General features: G+C 35.6%; 1 protein-coding gene across 1 annotated transcript; it reads right to left on the bottom strand.

The window, feature by feature from the left end:
- Positions 1-4,683: 4,683 nt before the first annotated feature.
- LOC119644372 lies at positions 4,684-17,518 on the bottom strand. The gene is made up of 7 exons (XM_038043915.1): positions 15,869-17,518; positions 15,307-15,810; positions 5,279-6,502; positions 5,097-5,219; positions 4,920-5,021; positions 4,757-4,846; positions 4,684-4,701 (listed from the first exon to the last, which is right to left on the bottom strand). Exons 1-7 carry the CDS (start codon positions 16,895-16,897, stop codon positions 4,684-4,686), a joined length of 3,090 nt encoding a protein of 1,029 aa, XP_037899843.1. The 5' UTR covers positions 16,898-17,518.
- Between the last annotated feature and the right edge of the window lie 174 nt (positions 17,519-17,692).

The following is a 17,692-nucleotide window of genomic DNA, read 5'->3' as shown; positions in this document are numbered from 1 at the left end:
ATGGCAGGCTTAGCTTAGTCGTCATTCCTGAATAACAGATAGGATTAGTAAACTCTACGGATAAGAGCGAGCTGGTTTAGCTTAGCCGTCACCCCGAACACCGGATGGAACACTCAACGACGTTGAAACGGTTAGGTAAAAACAAACGGAATGTAAGTAGGGACGGACGAATGGCTCTATTGGCTGCTGTAACACCTCCCACGTATTTTTTTTGCAGAATTTCTCGGTACCGACGAAACGCGGAAAATAATTTTAAACAAAAGACGGGTCGCGAATCACCACACCCCCCACTCCCCCGCTCCTTCTATAAAAATCGCTTATCGCTTACGGTATAATCTAATTGTGTAAGACCCTAAGTAATTAAATTCCTCGTAAACAATGAATGTAGAAGTTAAAGAAAATATGCAGGTCCAAGAGTTCTTATATAATTTTTCTTGGGAAGGGACTTCCTGGGTAGCCCTGAGCATACCGCGAAAAGAAGGCTCGTTATAAACTACATGATAGGTAACAAAGAAGTGGCGCTAATGAGAGTATTGTAGATTTGCTGTCATAATTTTCTCTTTCACTTTCCTTCCAATGTATTTTTGAATGTTCAACTTTTCCATGACATCGTCCTTAATTAAAGGTGCACAAGCAGCAGACTTCGTCGCTCGACCAGCTGGCTCGTTTTCCAATAAGCCGATATGACGAGACACCCAAAGCGTTTTAAATTTATCACTGCATATTGTTATGGTATTCCTTAAATTGCTGAAGCAGAGCTATAGTCAAATAATAATCGTGTTGATGGTAACTGCCAATCGTCTTGCGTTTGAGATTCAGAACTCCTCACATCGGCGTAGCGAGACTTTTCAATTCAGGGCCTTTATAATCGACGAAGTATGGAGTACTGTCTATAGTATCTAATGTTATGCAGTTAGTCTTGGTAATATTGACATTCAATTTTTAAAACTTGTCCTTCCATCTGTCGTTTTTTTATGACTCATACATTGAACCATATAATCACATTTTGTACTTTTCCAGACTGTAGATAAATAGCGATTATAAAACATATTGCAAAAGCGGTTGTGGCAGTTTAAGTAGACGATTATCGTCCTAACAGAGTTCTTCCTACTATGGCCAAAAAAGTGTACGCTTAGTCACTGATCAGATTGGACTGCACTTGCATTTTAAGAATTTACTGTCTCAAGTCCAGTCGGGTTATAAGCCAGATCATTGCTATAATACTCATGATACTGGAAATTATTCGTCCAGAATATAGTAAGGGGAACTTAATTACTCTCATTATAAGTGATATTTCCAACTCGTTTGACACTGTGAACCATAGTCTACTGTTAAAATATATAAGTTTTTATTTTGTTTTCGGCCCGACAGCGGTCAGACCTGTTAAGTCGTATTTGGACAATCGGTGTCACTCTGGAAAAGTCGGCAACGTCTTCTCTAAGATAAGACATATCAACTCTGATATACCTCAAGTCTTTGTATTGGGACGCATTTTGAGCAGTATCTTAAGTTACATACTATTAAAATTTCAATATTCATTTATACATTAACGACGCTCGAATATTTCTATTAGGTCGACGTGGGCTGGCGGAGGACTTGTTCCAGCGAATTACAATTTCGATCGTATCTCTCCTTGCTCCGTTGTCAATAATTTAAAGCTAAACTCAGTTAAAACGGAAAACATAATGAAATCAACCAATGCCTATGATTCTAATTCTCCACCTAGTGTTCAAATAGCTGATGCAATAATTGACGCTGTCAAGTTAAGTCGCAATCTTGGCTTTATAATTAACTCACGTTTTAAAGCTGGCGGTTGTATCAGTCTTCCAAATGTTCGTATCTATATCGTTCTAAGGGAACTGCAGTTATCCTTCACGTATGTTCGCAGTCAACCTGAATTGAAATTGGTTAAATGTCCTGTTATGCGACTTATAGGATATGAAGCTAATGTATATAGTGTAACGAACGTATGCCCATATATGTGACAGAGGTATGTCGTCAATATGCTGGCCAGATTGAACCGTGTGAAGCGCATAGGTACACCTATTGTATGTTATTATTGGGGTTTGGTCGTAAATATAGTACAAGTGTCACATTATACTGTTTCATTATGAAAACAGTTGATGTCACTTGATATACTCTCTAATAGGCGAATATTTAATATTAACAATTTAGTTAATTCGTATGCATGAACATATGGGTACTGCATTTCTAGCATTGAAGTAAATTAAGAATCATTATTAAAATTCAGCTTGATAAAGTCTCACATTTTTTGACACCAGAAAGTGACATGTTTGTTATCCTACAATGGCTGCTACCTTGACTCCGCCGTCGGAAATAAACGACAGTTGGCTGTCAAGAGATGTGCCAGATACGTTTTCAATAAACGTACATACGACTGAATACCGGTGTTTTCGTCAAGGATTTTAGATTGTGATCATCCATTGTTTCTTAATATTAGAGATGCATTTTTCATTAACAAGTCCATTTCTACTTGTACTTCGAAATATCTGTATGAGAAAACCCTTCTCGCCAGCTCCAAACGTTCAACAAATTTAATTCTTCCAGCTCATATGTATTTAGGATTATCAAGACTTCCTTCCCAAGAGCTTCTTGTCAAAGCTGTAAAACTTATCCGTTTATTTGCTATCTGTCAAATATCAAACCTATTGTTACTGTGTATATGTTTAGAGCAGCAATTAGTGTATTTTATAATTCTAAGCATAATTGATCACAATGGACACAATGCCTGATTTTTTATGCAATTTAATTGTTACTCTATTTCGTAGTTTTTTTAATTATTTGTGCCGAAAGAGACGTTATAGTCTTATTGATACGAAAAATCCACTTTATTCTTAATTAATTTTAATTAATAAGAGATTAAATTGTAATTACTTAATGATTAGCTATTGATTAATGAAGATTGGCATGGTGGAGGTGATTATGGTCATATCGTGTACTTGAAATTGCAGATACTGCGGCTGCTTTATGCAATAGTAATATTACAACGATCATAATAGCGAAGAAATCGGTTAATCGCTTTGGATATGCATAACTATCTTATTTTTATATGCAAGTAGTGTTCAAACGGCATCCCCTCGCATTATTCCATATTAAAGCTTTTAAAACGTTAAAATTGTTTTTGTGGTTGACAGAAACTGGTTCGTTTCTTCGCAGTTTTGTTATCAGAAGAAAAAAAAAAACGAAAAGTTGCATAATAGTCACGTAATTAAATGCCAGAAACCAAACTGGTTGTTAAATTAACCCAAACTGAGGTTTACTTTTATATATTTTTTCGTATCAGAAAATTGTCAAAATCATATGAACATTTTAAGGAATACACACATATATATACAAACAAGAATCATGTTTTGAATTTTGAATATGTTCAACTAGATAAGTAAACATTAAAGTTTAAAAACAAAACCAAATAGCATTTGAAATCGATGGAGTACATTTCAAGACATAATATATTCTTGATTACCATTTCGTTGAAATATATTTTTACTTAATGGCAAATTTATATAGAAATGCCATTCTCGTGTCAAGAGTATCCACTGCATATTTTCCGTATATTATCTCTCAGCAAATCCATTCTTTTCTTTGCTCCCTCTGGAGACCTATTAGTGTAAAAGACTTTTAATGAAGAGGATTCATTTTATTCGTTTGCACGAAACTCTTTCTTCATTTCCGTAATTTTGCTTAATTTATCGACATAATCGACAATTTATCGACTTGCCATCCAATGAAAGTTAGCAATGATTGTCTTCATTACGGTAATTAGTTAAGCGAGAAACCTCGAAACCACCCAGCACCATAATTATTAGTTGTTTGCAAAAATTTTGATAAGCCACTTGTACAGGTAAACATTATAAATAAATGGGAAATACCAGCGCATACAACGGTTGAATTCGTTTGTTTTGACCATCCTCTGCATAAAATAACAGTCTTCCATTTAAATTTATTCATTTACCCGGGGTACGCCGACACTAATCATGGAACCCTCAAAACTGCATATTCGCCATTGATTGCTTTCGTGGTTTGAGATTTAAAGATATCTGCTGCCGAAATCCATCAAACACGTCCGGAAGCTGATGGTGATGCTGCTGCTCCATCATACCCCAATTATCGGTTTTGGTTTCAACGGTTGAAAAGTGGTGACCCTGATCTGAATGACAAAGAAGTTGAAGGACAATGAATTGCAAGACTTATTGGCCGACAATCCAACCCAAACTTTCGAAGAACTTTCGAGCAGCTTAGTAGTTGACGAATCAATTGTTTCTAGACGTTTACGGACAATAGGAAAAGAAGAAGGGAAAACTGACTGAAAATGCCGTTGCGGCCACTTGTTGCAAGGATTGTCCAAAATACACTGTTGCCGCTAGAATTGGAAGTTCTGCCGCACCCAGCGTACTCACCAGGTATGGCGCCTCCTGGTTACCATTTATTCAGATCAATGCAGAAGCATAACTTGGCTGGCACGCGGTTCCACAAAGTTGAAATAATGCGAAAATGGGTCGGTGCCAAAACAATATAAGTTCTTTCAACATGATATCACCATGTTATTAAAGATATTCTAAAATGTAGAAAATGATGGAAACTTTTTTGATTAACATACATTGTACTAATTTTTCTCAATAAATGCCTTTTTCAAAAATGATCAAAACTTCTTCTTAAACCATCTTATGGAGACGCCAAATTCTGCGATGAGAATTTCATAGTCAAAAGCGTACAAAAAAACCTTCATACGATGTACCTTTTTAATATCGCTTGGATTAACTTCTTTCGGGCATTTTAATTTGTCGGATTTAATTAAATCTTCCTCACTTCCAATTTTTATGGACTCCTATAGTGCAAGGAAGGCCACGAAATTACGAGTGAATAAAAAAATTCAATTTCTTAGAAGCTGAACCGATTACCTGTTCTACATTTTCTTTGTCATCATTCGTTACGGAGCGCCTAGTGCAAGACATTCCGAGGAAAGTTTTCTCTTTCTCGTCTTCTGAACCTCCAATAGAACACTTACAGTAGATATTGAATGCATTAATTCAATATAACAAATGGATTAAAAATAACTTAAATAAATTCACATTTACTTTTCGTGTAGATTGTGTTGATTCGTAACGGTTAATAGTCTTTGCTTGGTCCGAAGGTTTACATTTTTTATACTTCAAGGAAGAAGGCGAGTGGACCACTGTAAGTAGTTCCGGCGAATTCGGCTAAGGATAATCACGTAAAAGAATTAATAGAGACAAAATTGATCAAAATAACTATTTACTTTATCCATTTTTGCCTCCAAAGTTTTCCTATAATCTGTAAAATTTGAGGCGTAAGTTTGCGCCAAAGACAACGTTGTCAAACTTGGTTCGTTCTCCTTATATTTTTCACGCAATTCCATCAATTGTTGACTTCTAATTTTCTTCAATCTAAGCAAATTTTCAGTTCGCATGCAAGCATTTGTTAAGTCTGGTGACGAATTTTCCACAGGATTAATTTCGATTCTTGCTTTGAAATATTCATCACCAGGCCATCGCAACTCATCTCCCGCAACTTTAATTTTGGCTAGAGCTCCAGCTTTGCCGATATAGTTGGTAATACCAACATTTCCTTTTTTAACGTCATTTTCTGATAAATTGAAGTTCTTTGCAGATACCGAATCATCAAAAGTCACACCGTCTGCAGTCATTTCTCGCGAAATGCTTGATTCTGTTACCGAAGCTACATCTATTAAATCATTCTGCCGTTTATTGCGAGCACGCCAAGCTTCAACCTTGCGCTTCGCATTATCATCAATCGCAGACGTCGAATTTTGCACCACGCAAAGGTCAGTTATTTTACCTCTGATGGTGTTAGTTTTCTTTGTTAATCTCCCATTATTAGATAGATATTGCAAAATTGAAATTGTTTTCAATTTAGGAATGATCTCTTGAAATTTTGTCGGCTCCTCCAAGGCCAATTTAGCCGACAATAAGATTTCGCGAGCATCAAAAAATCTGCCTTTGTGATTCCTGACAATCAAATTGCCCCAACAGCGATTGCCTGGCGACTTAAATTCCTCGACGAAAGTAATCGATGCGGCATCCATCAAAAATTGGTCCAAAATGTCACAGGCATTTTGCCGCCAATTATCTTTTTTCACAAGGACTAACTTACCTTCCATATCGTCATAGTCAGTTTCAGCAGGCAAAATATTAGCTAAACCTCCACATCGAATGTGGTCAATTTGCCTTGTCATTTTCGTGGAAAGACGCAATACATATTCCTCTTTGGTCCGAAAAGGAAAACCATAATCTAATGCCCAAACAATAAATTCTTTTTGCCATCCGTCCTCGCCCAATATTTCAGCGCGTATGATTTTATTCCAAGCAACAAACTTTACTGCTATTTTTTCGTGTAATTTCGGATGATAATTGAAATGTCTTGCTTGGTTATTGTGTATCAGTTGTAATTTGTCCAAAATGACAATTATCTTTTCTCCCCATGTAGTCAAGTTCAATTTCAGCTAATTCACATCGAATGGTCACGGAATACATAATATTTTTTGGTCTGAAAAGGAAAACCATGATCTAATTTCCAAACAGTAACAGTAAATACTCACCCAATATTTCAGCGCGCATAATTTTATAGCAAACAACAAAATGTACTGCTACTTTTTTTTCTAACTTTGCATGATGGTTGACGCCTTTTACTTGATTATTCTTATATATCAGTTGTGATTGCTGGTCCATGTCGTGTAACTCAAGAAAGTCGTCCAACGTTACCAACGATACCGAAACAAAGGGGATTTTCTGAAGTGGGTGACAACGCAAAGATTTCTCCCGGGCGTTTTGAAAAAATGCGAAAAAAAACATTTCAGCTTTGCCATTATTTTATATATTTAAAACAAATCAAAATAAAATATTAGAACATACTACAAATAAATTACAGCAAATCGCGGCTGCTTTGATTCCCTCTATCTGCTTGAAAAAAAGCTTACTTAATTTAAAATCATAGCCTACTGAAGTTTTCATATAACGTAACGGCTCATAACAAGTTATGCTAAAAACACTACGAAGAACTACTTATATACCCACGTCTGGGAGAGATATTTACTTTACATAGTTTATATTATATATGTTAAGATCTTTAAATTAAATTTATCCCTCATTTTATGAAAAAAGGGACGAGACACCACTGCTTGCGATAATTGCCGGTGGCAGGTTATGCGTCGGTTGGTGGAGATGCACAGCTTGCGATGAAGCTGAAGTGGTAACATATTCTAAATGTAGAGGAAGGAATGTAATAATGATATTATGTGTTTCAAATGTCATCGAGACTATAGGGCAAATGAATATAGCAAAGACTCTATATTTAAATACATAAATTGTATCAGGCATCATCAGATGTTTGGATTAGATTTGCAGGTGGATCACTCGACGTTGAGTTAATCCTGTCCAGCGTATATTAATAAGTTATTAGTTAGAAATTAGTGAAGAAGAAGGTTGGATATTAATAGCTGATCATAACTTACATACTTGCGATGTTTATATAAAGGTAACTTTGAAGATTGTCAGTGGAATGCATAAGAGTTTTCTATTCACTTCAAGACACGGAGCTTTAAAAAATCTAATGCGGACTATTTTAATTATTTATAATCCGAATTATTAATTGACGTGGTCTGCATAGCTGAGATGTGGCTCAGATCGCATGTTCTGTTAGATCGAGAGCTACAATATTGTCCTTCATGACAACGCTGGCGACGCGAGAGGCAGAGGCATCGCCTTTTACATTAATCAGGATTTCAGTCACCGAACTGTATCTACGTCGAAAGGTAACAGTGTTGTTGAATGTTCGGCTGTTGGCTAAATACCTTGTAATGCTGGTGTTTACGGCGATAGATGAGTTGGCCATCCTGTTTGAGCATATCATCTTGTGTGGCGACTTTAACGTTGGCTTGCTGCTAACGGATTCCCGCGCCAATCAGTTGTGTGACCTGATAACGTCTGCTGGGCTAAAATTAATAAATCCATGGCCTACGCATTATACTCCGAGTTGTAAGCCGACTCTCTTGTTGTGCACTACGATCAATTCCCGCTAGGTGGAATATCTGATCACCAAATGCGAAAATGGAAGACGGCGGAATTCTGGTTATAGAGATATGAAACTAGGTAATGTAGAACTATTAGTCAATGCAGCCTTCAATGTTTCGTGATAAATTGTCCTTAATAAATTGTAATATGTCCGCGTTGCACGATGATAATGATAAGATCGGTGTTGTTAATCCGTCCAAACCACTATAGTTTACTAATGAATTCAAAAGGGCGATCGGGCTTCGGAATGGTGCCTACAGAACCTGGAAGCGGTGTTCCAGTGCCGCTAATCGGGGGCTTTTTTGCGAGCATAGAAATAGGGTGCACATAATCACCAAGGATGATACGTCGTTATCTCAACCGGAGATTAGATACTAAACTCCTGACAAGGACTCTCTGGAAAAATTTACAGACAATAGGGATCAGAGCGCGTCAACCTATTTATGATATTGACCCAAATATATTAAACGATTATATTTTGAAGGTTAATTGCGTGGTTGATGACGGTTCGTTTATTGAGATTCACGACTCACTACATGGAGATGGCGACGTTTTTGAGTTCAAGGCTTTTACTACGGACGAAGTTTGGAGAGCGGTTTATAGCATTAAATCTAATGCTGTTGGTTACGACAATATCAATATTATATTTATACAACTTGTCTTTCCTGCCATGGTCTCCTCGTTGTCTCATGCATTGAATCATATCATTATATCCTGCAATTTCCCTGACTGTTGGAAAAAGGCGATCATAACTACAATCGCTAAACGCGCTGCGTCTGTTTCACAAGGTGATTATCGCTCTATCAGTATTCTTCCTGCTCTCTGGAAAGTTTTTGATGGGTTAATAACTGATCAGATTGCGTTGCACTCGTGTTCCAAAAATTTAGACTCTGAAGCTATTCAGGTTATAAGCCAGGTCATCGCTGCAACACGGCTATGCTTGAGGTGTTGAAAGACATCCGTCCAGATACTACCCTGGTCATGATTGATTTCTCTAACGCCTTCAATGCTGTGCATCATACGTTACTCTTAAGAAAGTTAAGTTCTGACGATGCTCAAATATACCTTTCTCGCGCACGGATGCTGGTAAGGGATCTGATTCAGCGAGTTAACGGTCAATTCGTTTCTATCCCGCATTGGCCCGTTGTCAATAATTTAAAACTTACTTCGGAGAGGACGAATGCGATCGTGATATTACCCAACTTTTTTAATTCAGTCTCTCTACCTAATATTAGAAAGAATGATGCACTGATTGACATTGTCAAGCAGGTTGTCAATCTTGGCTTCGTAATTAACTCACGTTTAAGTGTTGATGATCATATGGACCTTATGATGGCAGATACACAACATTCTAAGGTAACGGCGTTTGTCCTCCTCGTACGTACCGATTTATGCTAAGTTAAAATAAATTAAATATCTCATTGCGCCACTTATATCGCATGAAGTCAACATATGTGGTAACGTTAATTGCGCCTCGAGTGCCAAGGTACAGTTGGCTTTCAATAAGTGTCCCAGATATGTTTTCAATAAGTCCAAATACGACAGAATATCGCGGTTTCCGACAGAGATTTTAAATTTTGATGTTTCGTCGTTTCTTAATATGCGAAATGCGATCTTCATCCAAAGCTTATTTATACTTGTACGCCAAAATTTCGATCGTAAGTACTTGAGATCATCAAAGCTGTTTTTTATCAAAACTGCCAGTTATGGAACTCGTTACCAACACTATTAGTGGTGTGTACAGATTCAGAGCAATAATCAGGAAATTTTATGATCCCGACTGTAATGAGTAATCTTGTAATTATGTCGAATTCCTTCGGCGCTGAATAGTTGTTTGAGTCATCCTATCTAGTATTTTAATTTGTGCCGAAAGAGACTTAATAGTCTCACTGGCATGATAAATCCATATTAATTTAATTTCAACATCAAATTAATTGAGTTCGTGGAAGGCCAGACTTACTGCATTATCGGAATTGAAGTTTTTCCTATCAAAAAGCTGTCCAAATTGCAAAAGAATTGGTAGTCAGTGGTATCTAGACCTGATGAGTATGGAGAATAATGAAGAGCTCCAATTCCAATTCCTGTAGTTTTGTCAAGGTCATTTAGGCAGTGTGATAGGAGCCGATACGCTTTGGAGTATGTTTCAATGATTCGTCCTTGTCTAACAAATGCGGTGAACGTTTGCGATTGCCATATTGAATCCATTTCTCGTCACAAGCGATTATTCGATTCAAAAATGGATCAGATTTGTGCAGCATCAAAGAATCGTCCAAACGCTTCTGTTTCTGTTTTTCGTTCAGTTCATGGGGAACCCATTTATTTAAATTTATTATTTTCCCGATTTCAACTAAATGAGTTAATAATCAGGAAAAATAATTTTGCACAGACTTGGATAAAACAGTCATATTTAATTTGAGAACTTCATGGTTTTCGGGGAAAAACTAATTTTCCTTTTGCAAATTGTAATAAAATGTATGGAATATACTGTGCAAGTGATAAATGTTACACTGAATGTGATTAAGGATTGTGGATTACGCATTTAATCCATTTGCCCATATAAGATCATATATGTGCTCATTTTGCTTGGCAGTTATTACCAGAGCGTATATATGCACGCATTTCACTTAGGCTTTTCTTAGATGGTCGCGTTCATTTTAGATGTCTTTCACTTGAAAAAGGCATTTATTGAAAAAAATTGGTGCGACATATATTAACCAAAATATTTTCGATCATTTTCTACAATATTTTACAAAATTTCTAGCAATGAAGGTCGAAAATACAACGTTGAGCGCGCATCGGCCTACGCTGAATATCTCAATAATACTAAGTGGAGAACTTTTATTTTGGGTAGAGAGAGGCCAAAATTATCGAATTTAATCGTTATGTGCACTGATATTTTCCATCCTTTTTTTAATTTTTATCTGTGTTTTAAAGTGGTGTTCGGAAGTAATTTCATGGCAAAATAATACAAAAAAATTGAAAAAATGAACGGTTGCGCAGATGTTTTATTCCGGTTTCTTTTGATAGGAGCGATAGTGATCAAAGTGCGCTTGATTTTGAGTCGGAAGAAAAAAAGACAAACCTAAAGTGCATAAATTTGCATCTGTTGGTGGTGTAAATAAAAACCTAACAAATTTTGCTAAAAAGAGTACGTTTACGAGCAAAACGAATGTTAACGAATCAAAGTGAAGAAAATGTTGTAAAGCCAAAAGTTGTTTCAGACCATAATAAAAACATGGGTGGAGTTGGCGGAGGTGATCAACTTGTCAGCAAATTTCAGACTATACGACCTTATCAGAACGTGTATAAAGAGAAGTGTTTGTATTGTCTCGACATGAGTCTTTTGATTATTATGTTGTTTTCAAAACTATTTATAAGGACAGAGTATTTCACGTTTTCAAACAAAAATTAGAGGAAAATGCGGAATGCTTAAAAAAAATATACCAACTATAAATACACCGCACAAAAAAGAATATTTACACCATATTCATCATTACCGCAAAGATTTACTGGTTAACCCGTTTCCAATCCTCATCGAAACAACTTCATCGAGAGAGGCTCGCAACTGTTGAGTAGTTCGTTTATTATAAAAAAAAAAAGAAACGATGCATTTTGTCAGTGCGATAATTGCCATGTGGGATTATGCATTGACCATTTGAAATATTATCCTGTTGTGCAAAATAATTCGATTTCATTTCTTTTATTATTATTAATCTATAATGAAATAAAAATGCTTTAAAATTCTTTATTTGTGCAATATTGTTTTTATCTTTCATATTTGGAAACATTTTCATTTAAATACAATTAAAATAAATAATAGTGTAAAGAAAAAATTTTCCATTTTTTCATGCGATGCAAATGGATTAAGGATCTTTTAAATAACTAACGCCAAGTTTTGCATCGATGCTTTTTATTTGCATCTGAGATTTATATTTAAACATAAAAATGAGCAATATATGAGAATAATTTTAATTAAGTTTAAGCAATGTTATGTTAAGTTTAAACAGCTTATCCGCGTATTTTCTTTTGGGAGGGTACTTTTTATATAGCGCAACGGAATTCAGTGCAACTGTAGAAAATTATATATATTTTCAAACTAACATCTGCAACTATCTAAATAGCTCTTGACGATGAATTATCTTTTAGACTGTGATTGCAAACGCAGGCATCAAAACGAAAGGTCTGACAAAGATGAACGTAGAATGTTAAGTACAGTGGTATACTCAAACGTACAGAAGTAATAATATGAATTTGATTTTCAAAAGATTGCAAGTCGTTAAAAGCAAGTAATGAAATTATATTCGGACGTCGTCCAATCTTTTGTACCCATCACCATCCTCCTGAAAAACAATAGAAAAAAAACAGGAAAAAAAATGTTCATTCCCTATAATAATGAATGGGCCCGACTGATTTTTATGTTTTCAGAAATAAGGTAGAAATTTATATGGTGTGCATGTGCGTGTGGGCGCCGTATGCGTACCCGTTCGACTAATTTAGGTTATTATCACTTTCTTCTGAAAAATTGGAGGCGATATCTTAATTTTTGCGAACGGGAAAATGTTCAGCGGGGATACTACATAGTTAGACAAATGGACAGACGGTCATGTTAAAGTGCCTTCTGAATTTGAAAATTGAGAATTTATATACTCTATAGGGCTTTTGAAGCTTGCCTCGACACTTAATAAGGGTATTGAAAAATAAATGAAATTATTATACAGTATAATAATGGGTGGGCGTGACCAATTTTTTTCATTTTCATACAGCCACTAGAGCATCACCCAGATAATATACGTTCCAATTTTTGTAGATTTTACTGCCAACCACAGTTGGCAAGTGATTTTCCATACAAGGTCATCAAGCTATCGAGAACTTGCAATGTTTCTGCCAAATTTACAATCGATAGCACCAATTTGCGACCAGGAGAATGTTCACAACAGACATTATAAAGAAGGACAGACGGACTTACTTAAATCGATTCAGAATTTGATGCTGATCGAGAATGTAAATACTTTGTGGAGTCTCTGAAGCTTCCATCTGCGCGTTGCACACGTTTTGGCAAAATGAATATACCTCTCATCCTTCGGTAAAAGGTATAAAAATTTGCATAAACAATCGAATAACTCAAAATTCAAACTCATTTACATTTTGATACATGTAACAGAAAGTACTTTTAATCAATGCTTAAAAAATATGAAAATATAATGAAAACAATTTGAAGAAGAATCAAACGGTCATCTGTTTTTTTGAAATCAATTCATTAGGGTTTATTTTAAAATAATTTCAGATCGATATTTTTAGCGAGATTTTTATAACCTCGGCAATCCGCAGTTAGCATGATGATTCCCATTACTTATTACTTATGTCGACACAACCATTACTTCTGCAAATTCATTTGAAGGGATTTTCAAGGTTAGCCGCCAAGAGATTCCGAATCCTTGAGAACTTCCGGCTAAGTGTTTAAATAACACGAGAGACAACTTGGCGTTGGGTAATTATCATTAGATCCATCTGTTGGCTTGTTCTATGGTTTGCCATTATTTTTGTTTTTTTTTTTTCCATTATTTACGTTTCGTCGATTATTATTGATTTATGATTATTTATATCTTCATTATTAGCGTTAATTTCTGAATTACATTCTTTTGCTTATTACAGTTTTGACCACTGTTAGGATATGGCGATTTAATTATATTTATTGACTTGTCAATTTTACTATTTTGTTTATCGAAACCGAATCATTACTATTTTCGGTCAGGTGATTGCAGCTTAAGTAAACCATATTTATTGACTACATCACATACACTCTTCCTATCCCCGATATAACAAAGAGCGAGTTGGTTTTCAATTAAAGTCTTTTTTAGGTTTACGAGGTGCTTATAAACGCCAGTGCTACTGAGTTTTTCCATTACAAATGAATTATTTATCCATATAGTACAGACGAAAGCAAAATTGACGGTAGCATGCACTACATGGTTGTCTTTAATATCATCCATAATCCACTTTTGCACAAGTTTGGTGCTCTTTGAATCCCAAACTCGTTCATTATCGTAAGGGACCATATTGATTAAACGTACATTTATAGCCTGACATGGGAAATCTTTAAATTTCTGATGACATATAAAAATGTCGTTGCTTTGTACTGCCGTTAAAATTCCACCGTCATCTATGAGTTTGAGTGTAAGTTTCAGTGAATCTTGAACAATATCGGCACTTGTGGACAAAGTCAATATGTCAAGTATACATACTCTTTTGTATACATTCGCGTGCTTATAAACACAAATATCGCCGACTCGAGGTGGCTAGTGATGTGATCTATTATTTGGATCAAAGTAATGTAGGTCAAGCTGACGGGCAAATGCTGTAGTTTTCCGCGAATGTCTAATCTCAAGCCATTGTTTGGCACGAGGAGCCTTATGTTCCAATAAACGAGCGATGTAGTGAGAGGGTGAAACCGTCTATTGTGGACATAGAACATGCAAATAAGTAAATAAGGCAATTAAAAATATTATAGTAGGGCAAGACGGACTCGTAAATGCCCTACGCCACGTCGACTAACATAAATCTTATCGTGAAAATAACATACCAAAAATTGCACCTTTTTTTCATGTAACGGCATATTTTTGCTGCGAACCTTTACATGGAAACGGGCCCAAAACTAGTATAGCAAAACTTTAGAAAATTTAATTTGCCTGTCAAAGATTTTATCATTCTACTTCCGTATTATTTCGTAGTATCAAAGAATAAACATTGTTACCATGCAATGGATTTTGTACATTTTAAATTGGCCTATCCCATCTACATTTTTCATATTTATTTGATATATTATTATTTTCTAACGATTTTCGCAAATCCAATCCTTTTTCAATAGGATTCGTCCCTTGACCAAAACTTATTAGCGTAACAAACTACGTCAAAATATCTCAAAAATCGCAACGTACAGGTTGAACACAAAATTACATGAATAAAACTCAGGCGGACAAACATGCTTAACGCCTTTCCGCATGTTATATGAGTTCGCACAAACTCCCTATACCGTAAGTGGCCGTATGTATAAAGAGCTTCAATATACGGTCAGAGAAAGGCAAATAAACTTAATTAAATAGTGACAGTTGCGTTAAATTTTGCTAAATCGAGTTCATATCTAATTTAGTTAATAAAGTGGCATTCCCCAAAAATTGCACGAGAAATCAAATTCATATGATTTTCTTGATGCTGGCGAAATAATTCGTTACAGCTTTACCTTAAGTATAATACGTATACGAATTTCTCCGTCCATTGGTATGTCATCCTTCTTGGTAACAACATCCAAACTGGTTATTTCATGGCGTTTATTACAAAATAATTCATCACATTCACCGAAATCTAAAACGTCTAAACAAAGCTGCACGTCATTGCAGACTCGGGCGTCTGCAAGTGTAATCAACAAATGGTTTGCCATCGCTTGTATATCCGGACGCACAATTTGCTGATGCATACGCATAAAGTCGACCAAATGCGGCAATTGTAGGTTATTCTCATCATCCAACAGCACTAAAGAGCAAACTCTATTAGAACTGTGAGCACAAGGCGGAATTTTTGCAAAGGTATCAGCTAACAGATTGTCGTAGCTTTCAATTAGAACTGAAAAACGCGCAGTGAATTGTGTCCATGAAGTCGGCATAGAATAATGGATTAAATTTTGAACATTACGTATTTGAAGGGCAAATAGCGCCTCATCCGTACACACAAAAATGTTGTCAGTTTTCTGCAGATTAGTAAATTTAAAATTTGTAATTTCCTTCAATCACTTACAAACGTCTTACCTTACGTTTCCACTCGTTAATAATGATACGCCCTATTTCAACGGAGTCACTGCTGTAATCAAAACTAAAATAACCATATTCCGCTAAAAGTTGAAGCACTTCCAGGACCTCATAGTCTTCGTTGCATATAATTATAGTACGATTGCTCATCTGAACAGTTTTATTGCATTTCTTAAGGAAACTTTGCATTGTTTCTTTCTTCTCCATTTTAGAGCGCAACTTGATCGAAAGTTCGACCTTGCCGTAAACAGTAGCTTCGAGATAATCTGCGATCAATAACAAAGGCTGATTTGATAGTCGTATAAGCTCCATAAACGCAACATCCCAACGACAAAATGTTGCAGCTATCTGAGGTATCAAGGTTTGTCCTCCAGACTTTTTGCACAACGTAAATAAAGCTTTTAAGGTCATTGCAAAATCCCATTGAGCACGTGACATTATTAAGTCCACGTCATCCATAACAATGCGCTTCAAACGTTCACCGTTAAACAAATTCCTGTTTTCACTATCGTTCAGCAAACGTAACAAACTTGAAAGCGTTATTACTACTATGCCGCAGCTTTTCAATAATTTTTTTTTAGTCTCTCTAAAATTAGATAAACCGAAAGACGCCACTATCACGGGAGCCTGACCTTTCAAAGCAGACATTAATTGACGGCAAGAATCAGTGACTTGTTCCATATGTTTCATAGAGGCAACGAAAACTATGCCTACCGGCCCAAAAGTGGATTTCAAATCGATCAAATCATAATAAATATCATTACACAAGGCTGATAAATAAGACCAAGTTTTGCCTGATTTACTCGGGCTAATTATAAATACTGAGTTGTTTCTTAGCAAGTGCGGCCAAGCATACATCTGTATGGCGCAGATTTGCTTTATGCGCATGCGTAACATCCCCGTATGTATCTGCGGCAAAAATTGAGCTCCATTTACAGTTTTCAGAGGGTATAAAGGTACATTTGAATGTGCCATCACCACAGGTTCAAAATTTTGTATTGCGTTGTTACCCTCGAAATTGAATATCATTTGCTTTTGTTTCTTATGTATAATAGAAACGCACTCTTGTTCCTCCCCTGTTGCGTCTTTTAAATTACTCTCCTTACGTGAACCAGTGTCGGAATTAACTTTTAGCTGATCCTCTACCAATAATCGATTGGTGGACGATGGTGACGTTTTACTGTAATCAATATAAGAGTTTAATAGTATTGTATTCCTTAATTCTGTCCCATTAAGGGAAGTATTTGGCGATTTCGAATCCAAAATTATAAGATCGCCCGTTTTCTCTTCACGTTCAACCTTTTCATGTGTTATGTCTATTACATCGGGTTGAATATCCGCTAATTTTGGTTTATGTCGTATACTGCAGATTAGATAGAGATGTTGTTACTCTTTTGCAATTTAAGGAATTTTTTACAATAGAAAAACTTTAGTCGAGATTGAAAAACCAAAAAATGTTTTTTTTTATACATTTAATAATCAGCCACAAATAGTTCATTCAAAACTAAAATTATAAGATTTATTCAGAGATAGCTAAAAAAAAAACATTTCCTTAAGCTCTCTTAAAATTCAAATATCTGAACTTATTTCCGCTGTTAACCTCGCTATTTTTAAAGTACTTATTAGATCATCGTACACATCAAAAATCGTTACATTAATGTATTGTTTTAGCAGTTACACACGCTTCTTAGAGGTTAGTTAACAATATTTTATCGTTCCTCTTCAAACATATTTTAAATTAAGAAAAATTAAATGCTTTATATCAAAGAAAGCAAAGTGAATTTTTTATTAAAATGAAAATGTTTAGTAATTTTAAGTCGATTT

This window comes from Glossina fuscipes, unplaced genomic scaffold (assembly GCF_014805625.2).
Source record: "Glossina fuscipes isolate IAEA_lab_2018 unplaced genomic scaffold, Yale_Gfus_2 114312, whole genome shotgun sequence".
In the NCBI taxonomy this organism is placed as follows: domain Eukaryota; kingdom Metazoa; phylum Arthropoda; class Insecta; order Diptera; family Glossinidae; genus Glossina; species Glossina fuscipes.
This window is presented reverse-complemented; position numbering and strand designations above follow the sequence as displayed.

Bases quoted from the DNA above. Each gene is read 5' to 3' on its own strand.
- LOC119644372 (XM_038043915.1), bottom strand. From the start codon at position 16,897: ATGATATTCAATTTCGAGGGTAACAACGCAATACAAAATTTTGAACCT. The intron at 5,220-5,278 runs GTAAATAGTTAT...GATTATCCTTAG, and splicing joins TGGAGGCAAAAATGGATAAA to CCGAATTCGCCGGAACTACT. The intron at 5,022-5,096 runs GTAAATGTGAAT...ATCTACTGTAAG, and splicing joins CAACACAATCTACACGAAAA to TGTTCTATTGGAGGTTCAGA.